Source organism: Dendropsophus ebraccatus, chromosome 6, assembly GCF_027789765.1.
Source record: "Dendropsophus ebraccatus isolate aDenEbr1 chromosome 6, aDenEbr1.pat, whole genome shotgun sequence".
Classification (NCBI taxonomy): domain Eukaryota; kingdom Metazoa; phylum Chordata; class Amphibia; order Anura; family Hylidae; genus Dendropsophus; species Dendropsophus ebraccatus.
The window spans coordinates 125,379,167-125,406,163 of NC_091459.1; the positions used below are offsets into that span (position 1 = coordinate 125,379,167).

General features: G+C 42.1%; 1 protein-coding gene across 7 annotated transcripts in view; it reads left to right on the forward strand.

Moving 5' to 3' along the window:
- The window catches only part of SUPT3H (SPT3 homolog, SAGA and STAGA complex component), a 389,270-nt gene that overhangs the window by 36,189 nt on the left and 326,084 nt on the right, over positions 1-26,997 (forward strand). For all 7 annotated transcript variants that reach the window (XM_069975873.1, XM_069975874.1, XM_069975875.1 and 4 more), the window contains one exon: positions 1,889-1,998. In XM_069975873.1, the coding sequence (XP_069831974.1) occupies positions 1,889-1,998 (110 nt within the window). The remainder of the gene's footprint in view (positions 1-1,888; positions 1,999-26,997) is intronic.

Genomic DNA, 26,997 nt, shown 5'->3' on the forward strand with positions numbered 1-26,997 from the left:
CATAAGCAGAAGTATAAGCTATGCCTGTGGAGGCCCAGCATTGTATAGTTACACATCTGCCAAATTCTCTTTAAATCCAGGGGGGTCAAACCTATGGTCCTCCTGCTGTTGCAAAAATTCCCATCATGCCTGGCAAGTTAAAGCTTTAGCTGTCTCTGTCCGGGCATCATGGGAATTGTAGTTTTGCAACAGCTGTAAGGGCGCGAGTTTGAATTTAATCTTGAGGATGTTTTTTTTTACACTATTTGCACTCCTCTCATTATAGTTAAAGGGGACCTGTCACCCAGGCTTTTGGGGTGAAGCCCGCCCAACCCGCAGGTTGAGGCCCTTATACTTATCCCCCTCTCGAAGTCCTGGTCCCGGACCCCGTTTGGCCACCGAGAAATCCCCGTCAGAAGCTGCTCCAGTCATTCTCTATGGGCGTCAGACTCATCTCTGGTGAGTGCACGCACGGCTTCTGACGGGGATTTTCCGGCGGCCGGACAGGGACTTCGAGAGGGGGGTAAGTATAAGGGGCTCAACCAGGGGTTTTGGCGGGCTTCACCCCAAAAGCCTGGATGACAGGTCCCCTTTAAAAAGAGTTATGCAGATTGTGTAATTGCTGCACTTTGACGATTTTTGGCTTCCTTACCACCTCCAGTGACTGCAGACAGGTTGTAGCCATCTTTCTGAGAAGCAAGTACCACTTTAAGGTGCACATACTGGCAAATATCTTTTTCTTTCAAATTAACTAGTTTTAGAAAGTTATATAGATTTGTACTTTACTTTAAAAAAAAAAAAAATCTCCAGTCTTCCAGTACTTATCAGCTGCTGTATGTCCTGCAGGAAGTGGTGTTTTCTTTTCAGTCTGACACAGTGCTCTCTGCTGCCACCTCTGTCCATGTCAAGAACTGTCCAGAGCAGTAGGAAATCCCTATAGAAAACCTCTCCTGCTCTGGCCAGTTCCTGACATGGACAGAGGTGGCAGCAGAGAGCACTTTCTCAGACTGGAAAGACAACACCACTTCCTGCAGGACATACAGCAGCTGATAAGTACTGGAAGGCATGAGATTTTTTAAATAGAAGTAAATTACAAATCGGTATAACCTTCTGAAACCAGTTGATTTAAAAGAAAACTATTTTCGTCGGAGTTCCCTTTGAGGGAAAATCATTTGAACTCAGTACCAGTATAATATATATGGGGGTGGAGGAGGGGATTATTGGAAGTGTTAGATTACAGCATGACAGACGTGTGCCAGATTGACACTATAGGAGGGTGTCTGATGCCAAAAGTGTATGGCAGAGGCTTATTACCTCTGCCTATTGGGGGCACATGCACGCTCAATGAAGCCCAGTGTGCATAGGTATGGGGGGAGGGGGATCAGGAAGAATAACCATAACAGCCTTTAAATGTTAGAGGGATTTTCCGGTCGTCTGCTTTCTTTATTATATTGCTGCTGGTGCATATAAAACATTAAACATTTTGGGTGAGATTTATCAAACTGGTGTAAAGTAGAATTGTCTTAGTTGCCCCAACAACCAATCAGATTCCACCTTTCATTTTCCAAAGAGTCTGTGAGAAAAGAAAGGTGCAATCTGATTGGTTGCTAGGGGCAACTAAGACAGTTCTACTTTAAACCAGTTTGCTAAATCTCCCCCGTTATCCTTACCTCGGTGCCGTCCTCTGGTGTCTCCGGTGTCCCGCGCTGACTGCAGAGCCTCCACCTCCAAGATGAACTTGTTTGGGGAGTGACAGCCCGCTCAGCCAATCACAGGCTTGTCCCCTCTCAGTCAGTCATTGTCTGAACGGGCCGTCACTCCCCTGACAGGTTCTATTAGAGTTAGGTTTCATGTAACTTTTATTATACTAGGCCTTTATAACCGTTATTATTATATTTCTCTATGACAGATGAGCCTCGGCACCGCGTCTTCCACCACCATGTCCTCATCTGCCGCCATATCATCTGGGAAGGGAGCCGGAAAGCTGACCAGTTTCGTCCCTGAACTGCAGAGCATGATGTGAGTGATCCATTCTATGGATATATTCCTATACAATTCTCGTAGAAAACAGTAAATGTATGGAGACCCGTCATTGTCTATTAAGGGGGAACTCCAACGATTTTTTTTTGTTAGATCAAATGGTGCCAGAAAGTATTTTAAATGTGTAAATTACTTCTATTTAGAAATCTCCAGTCTTCCAGTACTTATCAGTTGCTGTATGTCCTGCAGGAAGTGGTGTATTCTTTGCAGTCTGACACGGCGCTCTCTGCTGCCACCTCTGTCCATGTCAGGAACTGTCCAGAGCAGTAGTAAATTAGCAGTTTCTGTCTTGAACAGAGTTGGCAGCAGAGAGCACTATGTCAAAATTATGGTCACAGTTATAAATGAGCAAAATGAGCGTATGGGCAGATCTCTGTCTGGTGTCGCCAGTCATATACCAAAGTCGACTGTTTCCGTATGCATTAATACTAATTTTTTCACATGTAATCCTAGCATACATTAGCCCTCTTAGGATCATTTCAAGAATTTGAAATGTAAGAATCGACCTTTATTTGAAAATATGCTTGGAGTCCGTGGAAGATCCATTTTACCCAAGCATTAGCTTCCTGGCTGATGTATTGAGATGTTACTTTTAAGGGGTACTCCAGGCTGGCAGTACTTTTAGTCTGTGGCCGGGGAGGGGGTGGATATAGAATACGTCAGTCACTGACCTCCCTGGTTCCAGCGCCGGGTCCCGGATCGCGCCGCCCCGTTCTCCTATCCCACGGCCGCTTCCTGGTCTGAGCTGTGGCTTGAGATGTGACGTCTCAAGGCAGCTCAGCCATCCAGCGGTCCTAGCAGGGTCCCTGCTGAGCTGCCTTGAGACGTCACGTCTCAAGCCGCAGCTTAGATCAGGAAGCGGCCACAGGACGGGAGAACGGGCCGGCGCGATCCGGGACCCGGCGCTTGAACCGGGGAGGTAAGTGACCAACACCTTCTATTTCCACCCCCTCCCCAGCCACAGACTAAAAGTACTGCTAGCCCGGAGTACCCCTTTAATGTTGGCCATGCTTTTTGCATCTCAGATCCCTTGGAGCTAAATTGTAATAGCACACACAACCTGGGGACAGGGGTGGTGCTGTTCTTTATTGATTATTCTGGTAAACTCTTAGACGGGGTTGTCCCCATAGTTATGCCTTGTCTAGAGCAGTGCTTCTCAATTCCAGTTCTCAGGCCTCACCAACAGGAGGATTTCCTTAGTATTTCACAGGTGATATAATTATACTCAGCACATCAGGCATTAGCACAGGTGTCCTTTGTATGGGAAATTCTCAAAACATGACCTGTTGGTGAGGCCTGAGGACTGGAATTGAGAAGCGCTGGTCTAGAGTATGCACAGGATAGTGGGCACCTTTATTACCTATAAATAATGTTACATAAGCAGAGAAGGGGATTCACTACATTTATCTACTATTACTATGAAATACAATGTTATAGATTTGGCCACTAGGTGTCTCACTTACTTGAAATCTGCAGTTGTGGCTCCATCACTAAGGCCATATGGTCTTAAGTAACAGCAAAAAATAGACCAAATGCAGGAAGTGATGTCAGATGTCCCTCTGCTTTGCACAGAGTGGCCCAGTGAGGATGAATTCTGATTGGTTAGTAGTTGTACATGCCCCCCCCCCGGTGCACTGCAGCTGCAGAGTAAGCTAATCTTCTGGCCTATGGCATATGTCAGTTATAAAAAAGGCTCCACCTGACATACAGCATAGTGCCGCACCAAACATGACCTGGAGGAGCAAAGTTAAAAGAACATGGGAGGAGTTTGGTATGGAGGAACATGACTGGCTGCTCACATCCCAGACCTCAAACGTCAGTATAAAGCTTCATAAATGCTTTTCAGGACTATTGGGTAATAATTATCACCAACACCTCGAATATCTTTTAGACAGTCTTCCAAGAAGAGTCAGAGCTGTTATAAATGCAATGTAAGAACCAGCGCGGCAGCTGTACACATGCACAGGGAAGACTTGTCTCACTCCGAACATGCTCAGGAATGGCTGTCAATCAATACCCACACATGTCTGTAAGCACAAATTAGAGAAATTGGTTACGATCTCCATGTTCCTATGTTACCTCTCTGCATGTACTAAAATATTAGTCATCTATATGTGGTTCACAGGCAACCTGAAGAATTGTATATAGGTCAGCCACTATGTAAGAAGTAAATGGGTATTTTTCAAAGCCATGTAATACTAATGAAACCATCAGTAGGGTATTACTCATTGGATGACATTATAAATTCAACCCCATAGAACCATTAAAATAAAGGGGTATTCCAGTGATTTTTTTTTCTTTTAAATGATCTGGTGTCAGAAAGTTATACAGATTTGTAATTTACTTTTACTTAAAAATCTCCAGTTTTCCAGTACTTATCAGCTGCTGTATGTCCTGCAGGAAGTGGTGTATTCTTTTCAGTCTGACACAGTGCTCGCTGCTGCCACCTCTGTCCATGTCAGGAACTGTCCAGAGCAGCATCAAATCCCCATAGAAAACCTCTCCTGCTCTGGTCAGTTCCTGACATGGACAGAGGTGGCAGCAGCGAGCACTGTGTCACACTGAAAAGAATACATCACTTCATGCAGGACATACAGCAGCTGATAAGTACTGGAAGACTGGAGATTTTTAAACAGAAGTAAATTACAAATCTGTACAACTTTCCGACACCAGAAATATGGATATATCAAGATATAGATTTCTCTTACTGTTTAGTTAGAAATACATTCAGAATGGCACGATATCCCGCAGTCTATATTTAATAAACGAAAAACGTGGACGTTTCTAGAAGTTATTTATTCTTTGGTATTTCCTGACTGTACAGTTTTCCAGACCAGATACAAATCACAGATCTTCCATAGACGGCTGCGTCCCTCAGGAGCCCTCGTACTGTACTCTCTGACGCATGCAATGGGACTAGAGGGTCTTCATCCTCTACCAAAGCTTAGATGTGGGGGGGGCTCCGATGCCTCTCCGGAGGGGTCGCTAACCCTCGTCTAGGGACAGGCAGGATTTTTGGGAACTTCTGAAATCTCAGATGGTGCCAACCGTTCAGACGTCTTTTCCCCTTTTAGTTTAGTAGGAAATAGTGAACTTGTTGTAACCAAGCTGCGGCCGAAACTGCCAGGACAAATGTTCTCGTTCGGATCATTAAAAGGAAAAGAAAAATGTCTTTATGACTGAGTATTTGGCAGCCGCTTCTCTCCTTCTTCTTAAAATAATTTTTTTTATTTTGTAAATGAGTAGAAGAGGAAAGGCCTCGGGAAACTGTTAATAATTGTCTGCGCTCGTATTATTTTTTGGGTTGAAGTTCTGGTCGTGTCAATATTGTTTATGAATATTATTATTGTCTGATGGTGAAAATCTTATGCTTTCTGCATTAAACCAGTGCTACACTTAAAGGCAATGTGCCAAGTTAAACAGGGTGCCTGATCTGCCAAGATCATGTTCTAGAGCGGTAGGAACCGAACAGATTGATATATAGTTTTACGGAAGGATGGGGGGGGGGGGTCGTGCAGAAGCAACACTGCTAGCGGACGTTGTTGGAACTAATGGTGAGCATTGACGGCTATAGACGTATCAATGGAAAGGGACAGACCTAGATGGGCAGTATAGGAGCTACATACTGGGGGAGATTTATGAAACATGGTGTAAAGTGAAACTGGCTCAGTTGCCCCTAGCAACCAATCAGGTTCCACCTTTCATTCCTCACAGACAGAAAAGTGGAATCTGATTGGTTGCTAGGGGCAACTGAGCCAGTTTCACTTTACACCATGTTTCATAAATCTCCCCCACTGTTTTTTGTAATTATTTTTGACAGTCCTAACCCCCTTTTCTATATCCTGCGACGCACAGCTTAGGGAGTCCTGAAAATCACGGATACAGCTTATGGCCTATGGCCATATCCATGGTTTACCGATCTCCCTAGGGCTGCATCTGACTTCAGCCACCAATAATCAAATGCCGATCGATCGGACTTGAGCATGCTCATCTCTAGTATTCATGACTCGAGGCAGCTATACAGGTACTTTATTGGCAGCTTAGGTCCTTGCAGGTCCTTGGAGATATTTTTGTTCTTTCCGCCCTTTTAGTCTTGCTGGTAATTTTCTGGGTCATTATAAAACATTTTGGGAGTATTAATTAGAATGTGGAAGTTTCTGTAATTGTAGGGTTCTGCCTTCTATGTTCATAGCTTTCAGCTTTGTATGATAGATTTGAAGCATAAACCAGTAATTTCAGTGGGGCTGGGAGTCGCCACATCATTTTGACGATTGTTGGACTCTGGGATTAGGTAATCCTCATGGCTGCACTCGCCAGGTGTAGATTACTATTAAAGGGGTACTCTGGAGAAAAATAGGGGGGAATTTATCAAACATGTAGTAAAGTGAAACTGGCTCAGTTGCCCCTAGCAACCAATCAGATTCCACTTTTCATTCCTCACAGACTCTTTGGAAAATGAAAGGTGGAATCTGATTGGTTGCTAGGGGCAACTGAGCCAGTTTCACTTTACACCATATTTGATAAATCTCCCCCATAGTTTCTAAATCAGGTGGTGTCAGAAAAGTAGATAACAATTTGGTGTTGAATTGGTAGTTTACCTTCTATTAACTTGGAATCCTATAACAATACATTTGAAAATTACATTTGCTTAGCGAGGGCTGAAGAAGTTGGACTTATACTTATCACGCTGCCGAGAAATCCCCGTCAGAAGCCGTTCACACACTCACCAGAGATGAGTCGGACGCCCATAGAGAATGACTGGAGCAGTCATTCTCTATGGGCGTCGGACTCATCTCTGGTGAGCGCATGCACGGCTTCCAAAGGGGACTTCTTGGCGGTGGGACGGGGTCCGGGACTCTGACTTCGAGGAAAGGGGTAAGTATATGGGGCTCCACGGGGGGGGGGGGGGGGGGGGGGGGCAGGTAGCCTTTAAATAGGTTGAGGGACAACATCTCCCAGAATGTGTCCCCTAGGGCCATCAGCCAACAGTTCTGTTCCTGCTTAAAGGGGAACTATCAGCAGGTTAGACGACTCTAACCTGCGGATGGCTCCCTAATATGCACGGGGAGCTGAAGAGGAAAGTATGTTCCTGTGCAGTTAGTAGTTGAATCCACGGCCAAGAGCACCATTAGGAGCGCTGCCCCGCCAAGCCGAGTGACATACCTTCCTCTTCTGCGCCTCGTGAATTGAAGACTTTCATTTCTCACAGACTCTTTGGAAAATGAAAGGTGGAATCTGATTGCTAGGGGCGACTGAGCCAGTATCACTTTACACCATGGGTGTGAGTATCATATGGGGTTCCATAATGGGAGACACAAAATTGCTCTCTGTTCTGGTTTATGTTCTGTTCTGGGACTAAAAACACATTTTTGTATTTCATCTTTTTATGTCTATGTTTTTAGATTGTAAAAGGTTTCTTATTAGGTTGCATTGAAAACTGAATAAAAAAGCCCTACATAATGCCTTCCCATGTATAGTAAATCACACAGTCGCCCACAGTCGCTAGATAGATGTGAGAGTATGACACCTCTGTAGTGTTAGTGAGAGTGACCTGGCATACCGTAGTAATTGTACGCTGCGGTGTTGCAATGCATGTGTCCTGACAGGCAGAATCCTGGGTAATTATCACTGTGGCCGTGACGGCTGAGAGTAACGCAGGGAATGTGCGCGCATCACTCGAGTTATCTGAGGATAGTGCCTCACATTACTCACGTCTGGACGGAATAGACTGTCCTGTCACGCTCGTTCTCTAGGGTCCTGTACGTGACGGTCCCGTAAGTTCCTGCTGACCACGAGCTGTCATCATGGGTTTTGTTTCCGGATGATTTTTTTTTTTTTTTTGCACTCACTAGAACATTATAGGGAACTTGCTAAAGATCAGAAATTTCTCACAACAGCGTGGAATGTACTAGTGTGAATTGTGTTTGTTGTCAGCGGATGAGAACGTCCTAAGTCAGGGTCATAGTAAAATAAATTCTCTGTATAATTCTCCTGTGATGTGATAGTGTGGACACATTAAAGGGGTACTCTGGCAAACTTTTTCCCCCCCGTTTTTTCTCTCCTTCAGATCAACTGCTGTCTGAAAGTTATATAGATTTGAAATTTTCTCCTATGTAAAAATTTCCAGTACTTATCAGCTGCTTTATGTCCTGCGGATTCCGCAGCTTGCCCCCGCTCGGGGCCCAGCGCATTTCCGCTGGTCCCATAGGCTTCATTCTATGGTTTGGCAGATTCCGCCGTCCGCCCGAAGAGTGAAGCCGCTCATTCTTCATTTAGCAGCAAATAACAGCCGTTGCTTTAATATAACAGCCGTTATATGTCTGTAAATGGCGGCCGTCCAATAAAACCGGCCGTCATTTCAATGGTGTGTAAACATAGGGGGAGATTTATCAAACATGGGGGGAGGTTTATCAAACATGGTCTAAAGTGAAACTGGCTCAGTTGCCCCTAGCAACCAATCAGATTCCACCTTTCATTTTCCAAAGAGTCTGTGAGGAATGAAAGGTGGAATCTGATTGGTTGCTAGGGGCAACTGAGCCAGTCTCACTTCACACCATTTTTGATAAATCTCCGCCATAGCCATTCAGTGCAATGGGTTACCAGTATCCATAGGATCTGCCCACGTGTTCATAATGCCATAGTCTACATCAGGGATGGGGAAGCTTGGCTCTCCAGCTGTTACAAATCTTCAGCTCCCATGATGCCTGGACAACCACAGCTTATGGTGCGTTTACACGTAACAATTATCATGCGAATTTGCGCGATAACGATCGAATTTGAACGATAAATGTACGTGTAAACGCAGCAAACGATCAAACGACGAACGAGAAATCGTTCATTTTGATCTTTCAACATGTTCTCAAATCGTCGTTCCTCGTTCACAAAAAATTCGCAGATCGTTCCGTGTAAACAGTCGTTTGCCGATTTAACCAATGTGTGGGATAGGCTTAAGCAACCGCAAAACAATCGCAAAACGATTTTCCGTACGATATAATGTACCGTCTAAACGCTGATCGTTATGAAAAAAAACGTTACTCCGACATCGTTAATCATACGATCGGGCCAATTATCGTTTCGTGTAAACGCACCTTTAGCTTTGGTTGTCCAGGCATGATGGGAGTTGTAGTTTTGCGACAGCTGGAAAGCCGAGGTTCCCTACCCCTGGTTTACATGACTGGTAGGAGTTATCTGCAGGCCCCAATGACATAAAGTCCTTCAGTTGTTAATGCATTTCATTCTGTATGTATTGGCTATTATGACCCAGTTTTCGCAGCTTTGTGGATAAAGTTACGTCTCCTGTTTTCCAGTTAGTGTTTCTGTAGTGTCCTACCAAAATGACCCATAACCCCTGAAAGAAAGACAAGCCCTCACAGAGTATACAGCGCCCATAGACAGCACAATGTGTAAATTATTATTTTCCTTTATTAAGCTTTTGGTAGGCCTGGGACCCGCGGAGCACTGAGAAACCTTTCATGACTCACTGCCATTTGGCTGCATAAAAACCTTTTATATTTTTCATCTCTGCGTCAATTTTTTTGGACCCCTTTAGACAAAAGCTTGTTTCTCTACTTATCCTGGCAGCGGTAGCCGTGAATCAGCATCTACCAGTCATGTCAGCGTCTGGCTAAACATTTAGGATGGTTGCTGCGTTTCACGTCTATGTGTAGACTGCCACAAATTTAATACATGAGATCAGAATTAGAAATGAGTCTCTGAATACTGCCAGTGGAGGGAAACTATGCTGTCAGGGTTATCCAGGGCTGCAATATGGATGGCCTGTTCTTAGGATAGATCTTACATATCATATTTCTACACCCCCACCAATCAGTCGATTGAAGACGCCATGATGCTTTCACCATTTCCGCCTCCTTACTTTTAGTAAATCCTGGGTCGAGGTATTACAGCTTAAGGCTGGGTTCACACTACGTATATTTCAGTCAGTATTGTGGTCCTCATATTGCAACCAAAACCAGGAGTGGAAATAAAAATACAGAAAGGCTCTGTTCACACAATGATGAAATTGAGTAGATGGCCGCCATATAACAGTAAATAACGGCCATTATTTTAATATAACAGCCGTTGTTTTAAAATAACAGCAAATATTTGCCATTATATGGCGGCCATCCACTCAATTTCAACATTGTGTGAACAGAGCCTTTCTGTGTTTTCAATCCACTCCTGGTTTTGGTTGCAATATGAGGACCACAATACTGACTGATATATACGTAGTGTGAACCCAGCCTTAAGGGGTATTCAGGGAAAAAAACACAGGATAGGGGAAAAATAGGAGATCGCAGGGGGTCCGACCCCTGAACCCCCCGGGTATTGGACCCCGGCCAGCTCTGTTATGAATAGAGGCCCGGATTGGCACACAACCCGCAGCTCTATTCATTCCTATGGAGTGACAGAAAGGGTCGAGTACGCCGGAAGAGCGTATTCATTCAAAGAAATAAATAGAGCCACGGGTTGCGTGCCAATCCGGGCTCTGTCCATAACAGAGCCAGCGGGGTCTGATACGGAGATCGCCGGTGGGTTTCAGGGTCGAACCCCCCCCCCCCCCCCCCCCCCCCGCGCGATCTCCTACTTTTCCCCTATCTTGTGGATTTTCCCGGGAATACCCCTTTAAACCAATTAACGCCTTTATTGAAGTACAGTGTTGACTACTACCATATACCTATCATTAATTATGAGCAAATTTTGAGCACGCTTGAGTTCATCTGAACCTGAACACTGCATTTCATTACTGGCGGCGGAAGAAGTTGGATACAGCCTTAAGAGGGCATTCACAAGCTCTGTAGATCACAGATGCAATGGAGCCTTAAGCTGCGGGCCAGCATCGGGACTCCTGACTGCATGTATCATTATGATGCCCGCACTCCCTAGGGCTACATCCAACTTCTTCAGCCACCGATATTAAAATACCGAACGTTCGAACATGCTCCAGTTGTACTCATCTCTAGTCTTGAACACTAATAGGCAGTTTTCCTATTTATGGCCAGATGAATGACCTACCCAGAGTCTACAGCAGGAAAAATGTAGGAATCCGATAATAAACACTACTTAGAAAGCTTACTTTTGCATTCAGGAAATGAAAAAAAAAAAAAATCTATGTAAAAGTGTCAATAGCCTCCAAACGCCTCCTCCCATTCTATTCACTTCTCCCGTCGCTAGTGATTTTGAAAAAAAAAATAAAAAAATTTGCAGCTTAGTTTTTTTATTTTATAATTTTGAAAATTTTGGTTTTCATCCAGTTAAAAATGTTTAATGTGACGCCAAACCCTCTTTGCACTCTCTTAAGGCGACCTTTCACAGTTCGGCAGCAGCGGAGGAGTTAAGCCGTAAGCATCGCTTCCTCAGTCTCGGCAAATAAATGTTGTGTAACTGCTATCCTGCGCTTAAGGGATAACACACTCGGATCTCCTCTTGTTAATGCAAAGAGGAAATTCTATAATACAGAAAACTATTAAGGCATGATTCATACAAACGCTGATAGGCCCGCTGGGGTGAAATCATTTACAATCTGTTCCACCTGTTTCCAGCCGAGCTCCGTCGAGCTCACACAGGTGGTTTTCTTTTCAAGATGTTTATGACCAGGCCACAGGGATATGGTTTTTGGATTGAAGATGGGTCATAATTCACTCTTAACACATCGTCAAACCCTACGACTGAGATTTTACCTTTTCGGAGTTAGTAAAGCTCCGTGTTTGCCAGTAGCTCTGGATTTGGCTTGACGTGAGGTTGATGTATTCTCTCTAATGCCTAGGAGAACATTACGGAGAGTAGTGCACTAACTCACACCGTGACATGCTATATACAGTAGGCCTCATAGAGGATTGTCGTCTATGATGCATTAATATGGGACTGATCCTTGGAACCCTTTGATCTGTGTCAGCGATGGAGGAACAATTTTAGGCATTATTAATGTAAAAAATAAAACCGCTAATGCTAGACATTAGGAGAAAACCACAAAGCAACAATGTCCGTCTAGAAGACTTTGATTAGTATTTACTCCTCTACCCATCTCCCATGCTCCGTTGACTAAAATACAGTTTGGTGGGCAACCAGGATCACTTTCAGGCTATGTTTCCACTACAGGAACATGCTGTCCAATATTGGGGAAATTTGTCCCTAAAGCAAATCTCGGCTTTTTGAATATCATTTTACAACTCAGATCTAAATATAATGTCAGGTATCATTAAAACTACCTTGCCTTAATTCTTTGTTTTTCATGAATTACATCATATCTTTTCCCCCATACAAATCCAGAGCAAAATTGAAAATCATACTGTCTTCTACACAAAAATATGTTTGGCTTGGGCATTAAAGGGGATTTCCAAGCTAAAAGTGCACCCTATAATGGTGCCTATTTGGAGAGAGGGGTTACTTATACCTACTGGGCTCACGTCACCATCTCCGTTTACCTACAGCAGACTCGGTAGACAGCACATTCGGGGTTTGGGGTCACCGCATACAGTGTTTGCTCAGCCAATCACTGGCTGCAGTGGTGTCCCGCCTCAGCCACTGGTTGGCCTAGGGAAGACTGTATGCTCAGACCCTAAACACAATGCTGTCTGCCAAGTCTGAAGCAGGTAAACGGAGGTGGCGGCCTGAGCCCAGGAAGTATAATATGAGTAAACCCCCCACCTTCCAACAGGCACCAATAAAGGGTGGGTTTAATGGAAAACCCCTTTAAGTTCATGGGAAAAGGAAACTGCACTGATTTTCAGGTCAGAATCCATGATTCTTAATGGGGGACGGCGAACTGCACAAAAAGGGCGGGTTCACACTACGGAATTCTTGCGGACAATGTCCGCGGAATTCCGACAGCTGTCCGCCCGCACGGGCACGCGCTTTTCCGCCGGCTCCATAGACACCATTCTATGGGCCGGCGTATTCCGCGATCCGCTAAAAGAAGTGACATGGCACTTCTTTCAGCGTATAGCGGAATACGCCGCCCCATAGAATGGTGTCTATGGGGCCGGCGGAAAGGCGCCCAGATGTGCGGGCGGACAGCTGACGGAATTCCGCGGACATTGTCCGCGAGAATTCCGTAGTGTGAACCCGCCCAAAGGAAGGAACAGGTTATTTCTTTCCGCACAGTCCCACACTGAAGCTCCCATTCAAACCAGTGGGAGCTTCAGTACAGGACCCCCCGCACTGCGCAGTGGTGCACATAGGCACAGGTATTGACCATGTGCACATGCCTTGCAACAGATCTGAAAAAAATATATATTAATGCAGGTTATAGCCAATAGTCAATCAGAAGCTTTATGTGTAACGTAAAACATAGCGTGGATATATGGGGCAGTACTGCAAAATGAAATTTCCTCCCAAAGGATTTTATTATACTATACAACGTTTATAATCAATACATCAGAAAAATCCGAACCATATTGCGTGTGGCACGCCGCGTTTCTTTCCCCGATCCAGGGTTTCTTAATATGAATAGCTGCTCAATCCACAAGGGGTTTTCCCAGAAGGTGCCATAATCCTATATCCTCCATAGACATAAACATAGTAAACTAACCATAAATATAATAAAACATCCCATTCATCTCATATTTATAAAACTTCAATGCCTCCGACGCTACACTATACAGTACACTACACCATAGGACTAAACGTGAAATTGTTCCAATTACGAAAATACTAAACTAATAAAAAATACATTTATAAAAGAAAAATCTTGGTTGGACCAATATTATTTTCGTAATCTATTTTTTATATTTATTTTACACATGGTACAACTTGCGGAGATGGCAATGATCCCTGTAATAGAGGACGAAATGCTTCTGCATCACCAAGAAACCATCATGTGTGAACACTGACATGAAAAATTCATTGCCACAATAGGAATATTCTTCCCTCTGGGGTTACTAGTTGGCATTTGCAAAAAAAAAATTTCAAAGGAGAAGTCCCACCAACCTTGAAATCTGTAGGCATGCGTGGGTGGAATTTTCACAGCGTTTTTGGCGTTTTTTTTTTGCACTTAAGCCATTTACTCTGCAAGATGAGTAAAGTCATAACTATATGGTTCAGGTCATTCCGCACATGGAAATACTAAACATGTTTTTTTAATTTGTTTTTATATTTTTGTTTTTAACCCCTTACGCCCTATTCACACATCCTGTTCCTGTCCGCAATTGCGGATCCGCAGAAAAATAGGACCAATGTATTTCAATGGACCCATACACACATCCGTGTTGTGTACTGGGCTGCAATCCGTTCTGCAAAAAAAAAGGACAGGCCCTAGTACGGACAGTAGCTGACAAACCCAATACAACTCTATGGGGTCCGTATTTTTTTACGGATGCAATACGGACTGAATTTGCGGATTGTTACTGACTGAAATTTGCGGATTGGAAAAATATACTGACGTGTGAATAAGGCATTAAGGACCGACCGGGCCAATTGTCACTTTTGCGTGTTTGTTTTTTGTTCCTCGCCTTTTAAGACCCATAACTCTTTCATTTTTCCACCTACAGGGCCATGTGAAGGCTTGTTTTTTCAGGAGCAGGTGTACTTTGCAATGGCATCTTTCAATCTGCCATAAAATGAATGACGGAACCCCCAAAATATTTATGTGGAATCTGTTGGCGCTATACAAATAAATTTATTATCATTATTATTATTATTATTATTATTATTATTATTATTATTATTAATTTGGGTCAAAAAAATGCGATTTTGCAAATTTTGGGGGGCTTCCATGTTTACTTGATGGACTTTACAGTAAAACTGACATTGTTTCTTTATTCGATAGGTCGGTCTGAACACAGCGATATGCATGTTTACTAGGTTTTCTAATTTTTTACTGTTTTTATTAGCAGTAAAACTTAATTTTTTTGCAAATAGGTATATTTAAAATGGCCCTATTGTGACTCCTATAGCGCATTTATTTTTTCACCTACGGGGTCGTATGGGGCTGAATTTTTTTGCCGTGATCTCTAGTTTTTATTAGTAGCGTTTTTTTCTAGATCAAACGTATTAATCGTTTTTTGTACATTTTTTTTATACACATAAAATGTTAATTATCTTTATTATTTTTATGTGTTTTATGTATAAAATGGGAAGGGGGGCTGATTTTCACTTTAATTGGGGGAGGGGCTTTGAAAGTGAAGGGATGCAGGAAGAGAGGCGCCACAGGCCTAGGGCACTGATGATTTAGGCCACTCCAGTTTGACTGCTTTTTCCTCTAAATACCAGCACTGGGAGACAGCGATGTCGGCAGTTCGGGAGCAACAAGGTGTCGGTACAGATTTGCTTTAAAGAATGCGATATTCATCAAATCATGGGGGCTGATAGCTTGGGTATGGAGATCGCCGGGGGGCACAGAGGTTGAACCCACTGCTCTCTATTATTTTTTCCCTATACTTTGGACATGTTAGTCTTAATTGGAGAACCCCTTTAATTTTTTATTACATAGAAAAATTTTTTTTAAAGCAAAAAGCTCTACTTAGTCCCTGCAGAACCATAATGGTTAAACCCTATTGTTCTCCATTAGCCGTACATTTCACCGGAGCACTAACCGTTCGCATTTGTTGTCGGCGGCGATCCATAACGGGCCGGCGTACCATAAACTCTGCATGTTAACAATTTCCAAAAATTAAGAGCGTGCAAAAACACATTAGGTAAGTGATTACAGTTAATATATGGCTAAATAGTGCGGCTTGTTCATTTTCGGAGGAATGCAAACATATGGTCCTATAACACAACCTTGAATTAGTTTGGTATGTATTTCTCAGAGGAAGCCTGGACGCGCAAGAACCTTGGCTGGCCCAAGCGTACAAGGATTATGTAAAGAAATCTGGTAAGCTTTCATCAAACATTTGTTAACAAGTTACAAAGCAGGGCTGGCTCAGTCCTCTCTGTTATTCCCGGAACATGCTGTGAAGTAACTAGGTTTTGTGTGAAAAAGTGGGAACTTTATTTTTATATGTGCATAGCTGCAAGATGAGGCCCTATGGGTGTATAGAGCAGATCCCATGTGCCAGTAAGGCCCTCAAAACAATGGCTCTAGGGCATGGATGGGAAACCCCGGCCCTCCAGCTGTTGCAAAACTACAACTTCCATCATGCCTAGACAGCCAAAGCTTTAGCTTTGGCTGTCCAGGCATGATGGGAGTTGTAGTTTTGATACAGCTGGAGAGCCAAGGTTCCCTACTCCCTGTTTAAGGGCCTGCATGGGGAACCTAAAGCTTTGGCTGCCCAGGCATTATGGGAGTTGTAGTTTCCAACAGCTAAAGGGGCTGCAGATCCCCGGTCCCTGCTCCAGGGAAGTATATCTATGTATTTTCAAGTCTCCCTATGGAGTCACAGATATAATATGCACAAAGAGTTCTGCATGGATGTCAGTAATTTGGGACTTTACTCCAAGTAGTAAAGAAATAAAGTGATAATAAATTCTAACCTTATCTGAATCTTTAGAAGGTAGAAAAAAAACATATTTGCAAATAATTAAAAGGGCACTCCAACTACTTCTATTTAAAAATCTCCAGTCTTCCAGTACTTATCAGCTGCTGTATGTCATGCAGGAAGTGGTGTATTCTTTTCAGTCTGACACAAAGCTCTCTGCTGCCACCTCTGTCCATGTCAGGAACTGTCCAGAGCAGGAGAGGTTTTTTATAGGTATTTACTACTGCTCTGGACAGTTCCTGACATAGACAGAGGTGGCAGCAGAGATCACTGTGTCAAACTGGAAAGAATACACTACTTCCTGCAGGACATAAAGCAGCTGATAAGTACTGGAAGGATTTAGATTTTTAAATAAGTCATTTGCATATCTGTGATTCTGGGAATCTGTGTGTAATGAGTTTTTTTCTCAACGGAGTACCCCTTTAAGTTAACAGTTTGCAAATCCTAGGATCTAGGTTGATATTTCTCCTACAAATCTTCTTTAACAGTCTGTTTTTTTATAGTTGTTAATTATTACATATACTTTAGCAGCCATTTTTTATTACTCCAATGCATCTAAAAAATCTGTATATACAGTATGGCGGAGATTTATCAAACATGGTGTAAAGTGAAACTGGCTCAGTTGCCCCTAGCAACCAATCAGATTCCACCTTTCTTTTTTTTAAAGAGTCTGTGAGGAATGAAAGGTGGAATCTGATTGGTTGCTAGGGGCAACTGAGACAGTTTCACTTTACACCATGTTTGATAAATCTCCCCCTGTGTGTATATACCTCACGCTTTGTGTATACAGCTCTTATACAGGGTGAATTCCCACGTAGCGGTTCTGCGACTGTCTTATTAATGTAAATGTGACTTCAGTCCTCAGAAGCAGATGTATAGAAATGTCAGCAATCCTAATAGGTTACAGACTTCCTCTTCCTTCCGTCTGCCCCCCTTTCCACTGTCTGTATGTTACTAAGAAGAGAAGAACACATGACTGCGGGATAGTACTCCACATACGGTGTTTGTTGTCCGTCACCATGAAGACATTGCGGTCTGCATAGGAGCTGTATACACAAATTGCTTGAATTTGTTTCATTTTTAGATGCAAAAATTAAAAATGCAAAAAATTTTCTAGTTTGCATAAGTTTCCCTATCTAGGTGATCTCCTCGGTGCGTTTCCCGCCCCTTCACTCGCTCGCAACACTTGTCCAGCTGCTTACTATTAGGACAAAGAGGAATTGCTGTAAAATTCAGGAAAATAAAAAAAATAATCCTGGTTCTATATATTCCAAGCCTCCAAAGAATAAAGTTATAGCATTCGCAATTCACTTTAATAACAAAAATATTTGTACACCTCTCTGCCATCAATAAAACGGCCAAGTCCCCAAACAACGGCCTTTCAATAGGCTTGTTATATACGTGTTACATTCACCGATAGGAAGTCATACGTCCGGAGGGAGGCCGAGTCCCCGAGACCCTCATAATATATACTGGCTGCTGCTGCGGCGGCCGATCTTTTATGCCTCTTCTGGCTTGCTGGGACGTTTTCTTTCTGATACATACAAATGGAGGGATTGTGAACGGCAAATGTGACACTCGCTGGTGCTGGGGTGTTGTGCGGATAAAAGGATTGATTATGTGACATTGTAAACCACGGGATACATTTACTGCCCCTCGGAGCCCTGCTGCTTCCTATTGGAAGTGCCCTGTGCCCCCCCCAGCTCTGAATAACCTTCCCAGGTTAACTGTTCCATGGTGGAGTGATATTTTTTGTAATGGATATTATGCAGTGTAGTATGTGTAGGCTTCAGTGACAGTGATGAAAAGGGGGGGGGGGGGGGGGGGTCGGGGACGCAGTACTTTATTTATGTTGCATATTAAGTTATTAGCAAGAAGCAAGATGAATTTTTGGGCGTTTTAAGGCTATGTTCACATGACTTTTTTTTCTGTCCGTTTCTATTTTCTCAAAATGACGTCCGCCATTTCGCGCTTTTTTGCTCCTGTCATTACAATGACGGCCATTGGTAACATTATTCTAGTTTGGGCCCTTTTGGGTGTGATTCTTTTTTGAAGGTCCATTAAGTCTACATGGAACGATTATCGTGCGAATTCAAACGATAATCGTACATGTAAACTTAGCGAACGATCAAACGACGAGCGAGAAATCGTTCATTGTGATCTTTCAGTAACTTCTCAAATCGCCGTTGATCGTTCGAAAAAAATTCGCAGATCGTTCCGTGTGAACAGTCGTTCGCCGATGTGTGAGATAGGATTAAGCGATCGCAAAATGAATTTTCCGTGCGATATAGCGTACCGTCTAAGCGCTGATCGGTATGAAAAAAAATAATCGTTACTCCGACATCGTTAATCGTACAATTGGGCGAATTATCGTTTCGTGTAAACGCAGAATAACGTCCGCAAATAATTGACATGAGCATTTATGTGGCCTCCACACAAACATTGTTTGTTACACTATGGGGGATATTTATTAAGTCTGGCGTTTTTTTGCGCCGCGCTTGAAAATGTCCCTGCAGCGCCAATGCTCTGTGGATGTATATAGAGGCGCACTGCCTTTACACATATCATAGAAGCGATTGCAATAACGACTGTTGTTCTGTGTAATATGGTAAACGATTTCAGGTTAACGATATTCATTCATTCATTCATCGCTTTTATGAATGGGCTTTTTTATTGAAATACTTTTTTAAAGTTTCTAGGGATGTGCTATGGTTTCATTTATTTGCATACGCCATCTATCCACACAGCACTACTCTCACCAGTGATGTATCTATGCTAATACATTGCTGCTCTACCGCAGATGCTACCTGACCCTTCTCTACTTCAAACTGAGATGAAACAACAAAATTTGTAACGTTTATGATTTTTTTTCCCACACTCAACCATTGTTTCTCACGACTTCCCTATGTTCGTGCGTGCTTAGCTGAGTGTGCATATTCATTTCAATGGGGAGATGAGAGTAAGTTGCTACCAGATTCTTCAGCAGCTTATCTCCCATTAGACCAAAGGATCGAGTATATTGACTACAGATAAGCAAAATTAGAGTGGGTTCACACTATGGAATCCGCACGGATAAGTTTCGACAGATTCCGTTGCTCGTACCCGCTCATGGCGGCGCGCATATTCACTCGTGCTATAGACACCATTTTATGGCCAGGCGGATTTCGCTGTCCGCTGAAAGAATTAACAAGTTATTTATTTTGACGGATGGCAGAATTTTTAAAAATCTGCAATCCTGGTGTTTTCTTCCTCTTTTCCTTTACACCATTCACCGTGCGAGAACAGGAGTGTTCTATTTTAATCTGACAATTTTGTACACTACGGCACCAATTTTTTATTTTATTTATTTATTTTTATTTATTTTTTTGCATATTTTCATTTGTATAATGGGAAAGGGGAGTGATTTAAACTTTTATTGGTGGAGTTTTTTTCGGCAGATTATTGCTCCATGTAATAAAGACAACAGACAGCCATTGAAACGTTCATCGGCTGATCGTTGTTGTTTAATCCAGCCTAAAAATCATGTAATACTGATGCATGGCCGGCAGTCAGTGATTGGCTTGAGTGAGTGGCCTGTCACTTCAGAGAATGTCTCAGAGGTTCCATTGGCTCCCCTGTGTGCGGGCAGAAGCTACAACACCAGGGAGCGTGAACAGGTATGTAGGTATGTATACAGTTTATTATTTTACACTTAAGGCAAGGGCTGCCCAAATGACGTTTTATATATCTATCTATCTATCTATATATATAGCCCTTGCTGCATGATTATCAAGCCGTGTAATAGGCGCATTACACACTTGGTGGAGTATTTGTACTGAATCCAGATAACAGTGCGTTGGGGATATTCTCTATGTAAATAATTTGCGCCGTGCTCCGGCCAAGGTGTATCACTATTATTTTTTTTTTTAAATACGTTGAAGAGCTTCATTTTGAGGATGTGTGACATTCCTGCAAAGGTTAAATCAATAAAAAAAATGACTTGGCCCCAGTCTTGAGCGTAGCTAGAACAGGTAGGCCCTTGTTTAATTTGCGCATGGCCCGCTCCATCAAATCATTACAGTGCAGTGAAAAGAATTTGTTAGAGTTTCCTCAGCGTATGCAAGAACCGTACACATATCTTATTTATTTTACAAGATGCTATCAGTTCTGCTGGAGGGGGGGGGGGGGGGGAGGGCAGCCATTGATACACCCTACAGCACTGCTGCAAAATAAAGCTCTTTTGCTAAATGCCCAAGACTCACTTGACGAAGCTTTTGTAATGTCACCATTTTTTATCATTATTTTTTATACCTACGCAAGAGCACTTTTTTTTTTTTTTTTTAAGAACCCATGACGAAACTACATTCTTACCTCAGGTATGTAACGCTGACCCGACTCTCAGGAGAGTTAGGACCGAGCACAAAAAAAACCCTTTTGAATGTAATTTTCTGCCTTTGACTGTGATTTCATTGCTACCTCGTGTAAATGTTTAAATCCAGAAGTCACCGAGTCAAGTGGCTGCTCTGATTTCCATCTAGCAACAGTTCTGAAAATGTCCGAGCCAGCCATGCTATATTTTCGAGTGTATTAGTCCAATATGTGCATTAAAGGTAAGGTTTCATTGCTCTGTTACACCTCGCTCTACAAGATTTACACTCCTATTTTTATTTTTTATGTAAGTGTATTTATAGTTGGTTTTTTTTTTTATACGTTTCTTTTGCACAGTAGAGGCATATATTCTAAGAAGGGAAAAAAAAGAATTAAATTATTTCTAAGTGACACCTCGCATCGAGCATGTTGATTTAATATTTTCAATATCTTGCCTTTCTGTTTCAGCTGACTGAATTACTACCCTGAGTGTTGTTTCTGGCACTTACAAAAACTGCTTGATGCACTTTTTTTTTCTCAATGTAACCTAAAGTAAACTTTTTTTTTTTTCCCCCCCTTATGAAGAATCAGGAAGGTGTCTGTCTTTTTTAGTGTTGTTAACCCATGTGTTCCTTTTAGGGGAAATTGAGTTTAAGTATTAACGTTTTTATTTATACTTTTTGGTGTATTTTTAAAAAAGATTTTTTTTTATAAATCGTCTATGTTTAGAACAGTATCTTTTTGTAAAGTTTTTTTATTATCAACTTTTTATACATTTGAAGAAGTTCAATACGGCAACCGAATTTTGGAAACCGAACAGATGTAGCAGAGTTTATTTGACATTTGTAGACTCGGAATGGCTTCTCTGTGGTTTTACGTGGGGCTGCAGGTTAACTTATTACTTTCTACATGTCGTTTTTATTGGACGGCCATCATTTAATGGCAAATAACGACACACGTAGAAAGATTTTCTGTGTTTTCAACCCACACCTGGTCTTGCTTGAAAAAAATACTGACCAAAATACAATGGTTTTTTTTTTTTAAGGTAAATAAGTGGGAAGTGGGAATGGTTTAAAGTGATTACTCATCAGTAATTTTTACCGACAATATGGACATTTCATCTGTAAGAATAACGCATCTGCAAACATAATGGATGCTCCCATAGACTTCCATGGGATTATCTGTGCCACAATTACGGTCTGTACTACTGTACTAGAGTAGGTCAGTAATTTTTGCAGATTGTGGATCCCTAAATATACGGACAGAGAGAACAGCCCAAATGATGGGCCCTAACTTTGTCCATACGGGTACAAACACACACACTGTATACGCAGCAGATCTGCAGCAGATTTGATGGTGCAGATGTGATGCTGTGTTCAGTTATTTCGATCTAATCCGCTGCGTATGTGCTGCGTATTTGCTGCGTATCGCAGCAGAAAATACGCTGCAATGCGGTGTGTGTGAAGCTACCCTCATTGTGAATCCACAATTAAGGACAAAACTACAGAACGTGTGAATGTAGGCTTAGGGTACAAACCCACTTGCCGGATCCGCAGCAGATCCACAGCAGATTTGATCTAAATAACTGAACTTAGCATCAAATCTGCACCATCAAATCTGCTGCGAATCTGCTGCATATACGGTGTGTGTGTTTGTACCCTTAGTGTGCTTTTTTTTTTTTGTTAAAGTTAAAATGAGTATTAGAATCATATATACCAGAAATGAGATTCTAATCCTAAATCAATCTATCTATATCTATCTATCTACTATCTATCTATCTCCTATCTATCTATCTATCTATCTATCTATCTATCTATCTATCTATCTATCTATCTCCTATCTATCTATCTCCTATCTATCTATCTATCTCCTATCTATCTATCTATCTATCTATCTATCTATCTATCTATCTATCTCCTATCTATCTATCTCCTATCTATCTATCTCCTATCTATCTATCTCCTATCTATCTATCTCCTATCTATCTATCTATCTATCTATCTATCTCCTATCTATCTATCTATCTATCTATCTATCTATCTATCTATCTATCTATCTATCTATCTATCTATCTACCTATCTATCTATTTATCTATCTATCTATCTATCTATCTATCTATCTATCTATCTATCTATCTATCTATCTATCATCTATTAATCCTGTCTCAGAATTTAAAGATACTTTAGAACATGAGATTGGACCTTTCAGAGCTTAGTATTTATGTGAATTACAATACAGCCATGTCTTAATACTCCATCCTACTTGGAGCTGTAATGTGGTGGAGAACATATACACTTCATCATTTCAAGGGCTCTGCCTTTCTCCCCTGTGATCGCTAACACGACTGTCCCAAGAATATTTGCACAACAATAAGTCTTCCAAATGAATGATACATTTGTCTGCTTGTTGTAACTCTACGGAGCAGCATATTTATGGGTAGAATATCACGGGGCATAGTCATCACTTTGTTTTATTACAGCTAACAAACAGCCCCAGTCAGCAGTAACTGGTTATAGTTTTAATTTTTTTTTTTGCAAAACTGAGAGGAAAAAAAAAAAAGCAAACCCACAAAAGGAAAAAAAAATTAAATTCGGTAGCATTAGTCGTGCAAAACCTCAATGAACTAATGCGCATTGACTAAAAGAAAGAGTTTGATTAAACCCATTTGCAGTAGTAGAAACCACAGAGTCTACTGCTGGGCTTTGTGCTGGGCTACAATATATAGAAGAAAATAAAAACCAATGTTATCATGGCGGTTCACATTCATGTTGCTCTCCCTCACTCGGGCAAGGTTCATCAGTGGAGCCGGTTACGGCCATGAAGCACTGCCCTCTGAAGCAACCCATTATAGCCCAGCATATCATGCGGTCAGCTCTCCCTGTTACATTTACATTTCTCTGCCCGGAAGGAAAGCGACCTTAAACATCTCAATAGAACTTTGTACAGTATTTAATACAGGTGCTATGGATAGTTAGTCACCATACATCAAGCAATAGTGCAATAGTTTGTTTTTACCCAAGCAAATTTCTGTTTCTACAACTGTGCTGTTTTACCCTATTCACACTTATTTTTTTATACTCTGCATTTTCTTTTCTTTTTATGTTTTTTTCTGCATAACGCTTGTCTCAAAATGTGACTTTAATTGTAGGCGCCTTGGCATAGAAAAACAAAGTGAATGGGGCAATATAGTGAGCACGCTCTGGGAACTGTGCAGAAATAACTGAAGATGGCAAAGAGGTAGAGGCCATCATCATCTATTGTGGAGACTATGTTGGCCTGTTGTCAGTGAAAATAGATCAGAATGCCTAACATAAAAAGAGGGGTTGTCCAAGGATAGAACATTCTTTCTTTTTTTTTAATACTTTGCATTAAACATCAAAAAAGATGTTGCACCTACACTGATCCCCCCCCCCCCACGGCTGCCATTCTAATGGCTCCAGGTACATTACCGCCACTTCCATTTGTCTCTGCAAGAACTGAATTGGGCCATCCCTACGACATGTTATTAGAACAATATGTTACAGAAACCTGGAAGGATGAGTGGAGCCCAAGAGCTGTCAGAATGGGGTAGGTGATTATAACTTCTCTTTAGGTTTACCCTTCCCTTCAAAAAGTAAAAAAATAATTTTAACAATTGGACATGTTCTAGGAATTTGTTTTCTTTCTCAATACCCGCTACCATTTACTACCAGGTATTAAGCTTGATTGTGGTGTATTATGAATAGAGGCGATGCTTTACTGTAGGTTGGTAAGTATGGTGAGTGTACACAACTGGGAGTATAAGGATTCTTAAAATTCTGCTCTTTAGGGAACAGATCAAGTATTGGTGGGAACATACTTAAAAAGCATTTTTGAAGCACGTCTATGGTCAGCTTTGTGTTGGCGTGAAAACATGGATACAGCTATGTTTTCCAGGACTCTATTAGCCAACTTATGCACCTGGAATCCATTAGGGCAGTGTCAGGGCATCACAGACGCCCCTCCCTCCTTTCCTCCCTATTGTTGGGTGCTTGTTACGGCCTTTCCTAAATGCCTCAACGTCTCGGTCTCTGGTGATATTAAGCTCTAAACCCATGGTTGGTTCCGCTTTATTCACAGTGTAAAAATAGGTTTTGCGGCACCCTATTGAACCTCACTGCGTCATTGAGTAGCCGAGCATCATTTCCTGTTTTGCCCAGAAAAATATACTCGTCGTCATGGTCCTATAACATTTTTTATTTATTTGTTTGTTCCTATAGGTGTGCACTCAGCGGTATTTTCTTTTCAGAAGTTGCGGTGGACTCTCATTATTTTTAGTCCAGCAGCTCTTCTGTGCACTACTGGGTGGCATTGCTGGACACACAGACCCATTGAGATCTGTTGTTGTCACAAGATTCCTGACTGACCCTGTGGACGGGAAGTGGTTCAAACTACATTTTTTACCGCCCATGAATCCATTTTTTTTAAAGTTGTCTGAAGAACCCCTTAACAGGTAGACAGCCTAGGGTGATAGTGATTTTGTCACTTGTCTCCCCTCACGTGGTTTCGGACAGATAAATGGATTTCTCCTCAACTCAGACAGATGCTTTTTTTTTTTTTTTTTAAATAAAAATCATAGCAATAGTGGTAACAAACTGTTGCATTCAGTAGGAGGAATAAATGCTTTGGAAGTTATCACAGTTAGTTGCAGTATTTAAAGGAGAAGTCCGTCCAGAACCCATTTTTTCTTAATGTCCAGGAAGGGGGTGGGTGAAAAAATATCCTTCACTTACCTCCCTGACTCCAGCACTGACACCCACATTCTGCCGCATCGGTTCCTGTTCTCTGGCTGTTTCCTGGTCTTTAGACAGGACTTGGCACATGACATGGCAGGCCCGTACACCTGCTTAATTGCTATGTAGGCCTGCCACATCACATCCCAAGCCCCGTCTCAAGAGTGTCGGAGTGCGGACTGGAGCTGGGGAGGTAAGTGCATGTTAATTTTTTTTCACCTTTCCCGTGTGTTCTAAAATAATTGGCACCGGACGGAGTTCTCCTTTAGGGTGCGTTCACACGTACAGGATCGGCAGCAGATTTGATGCTGTGTTCAGTTATTTAGATCAAATCTGTTGCGGATCCACACCTTCTAATACGCTGTGATACGGTACGTGTGAAGTTATCCTTAATCTGTTTATTTTTCAGGTTAATATTTTAGTGTATTTTGTTTATAGCATTATGGGAGCAGACATTTTGGCTGTCTGTTACAGCAGTACCATAGATTCGCTTTATGGCGAGTGTAGTGAACATGCTGTGAGATTACTGTCTGGGGGAAGGGGCTAGCTTCATCACTTGTTACCATGCTTTGCTATCTGCTTCTATTTTTTAAGGTTCTTTTCATATTATATACATCATAGATATATGTCTGTAGTATTTCCCACCATATGTCACTGTGTAGCTATAGATTTGCACACATCTGCACAGTGCACTTTTTTTTTCGTGGCTGTATAGAAAGACGCAGCCTACTGGATGCGCATCTATCCTCAGTGTATATAGCACAGGTTAGAAATGAACTCATAAAGCGTAGGCCATGCAAACATCACAAAGCATCAGATACTGTACCAAAACATACAACCTATAGACCTTAGTCAGAGTAGCAGATCTTAGACGTTCCCGTTCTTACACGTGTCTGCTTTGGCCGGTTGTGTCATACCTTGAGCTCATGTCTTGGAAAGCGTGTCGGGTTTGTGCACGCTTGGATGTTGACTCGCGTTTGATGTTATTGCGATATTCACGCAGCATCAACATCTTCATTTTCTGACCTCATGTAAGCAGACGTCTCAGCATCTCCTCCTGAATGCTCCTTCTCTTTTCACTTTCCAAGCACACGCTTAACAAACATGAAAAGTAGTGGCATTTCCCAAATAGTTTGTAAATAGAGAATTCATGCCTGTTTTTTTTTTTTTTTTACGCTTTTTTTATCGCTTTATAAGCCGCAAGGGAGCCAAGGGGTTAACCCGGCTGTGAAAGATTGAGGAAGAAAGTAATACAGTCTGCATATCTATAAAAAGGAATCTTTGTGCAATAAAGCATATAGTTGCATTGTGGTCCGTGGGGCAGACCTCCTTCGCTTGCCACCCACGTTGAAGTACCTATAACCAGGGCCCTATAAAGCCGGGCACGCTTTCTGAAAATATTTGCAGCCTCACGCCACTTGAATAGAAAGAAAATAATGATGCGGACAGCAAATTAGCACACGGG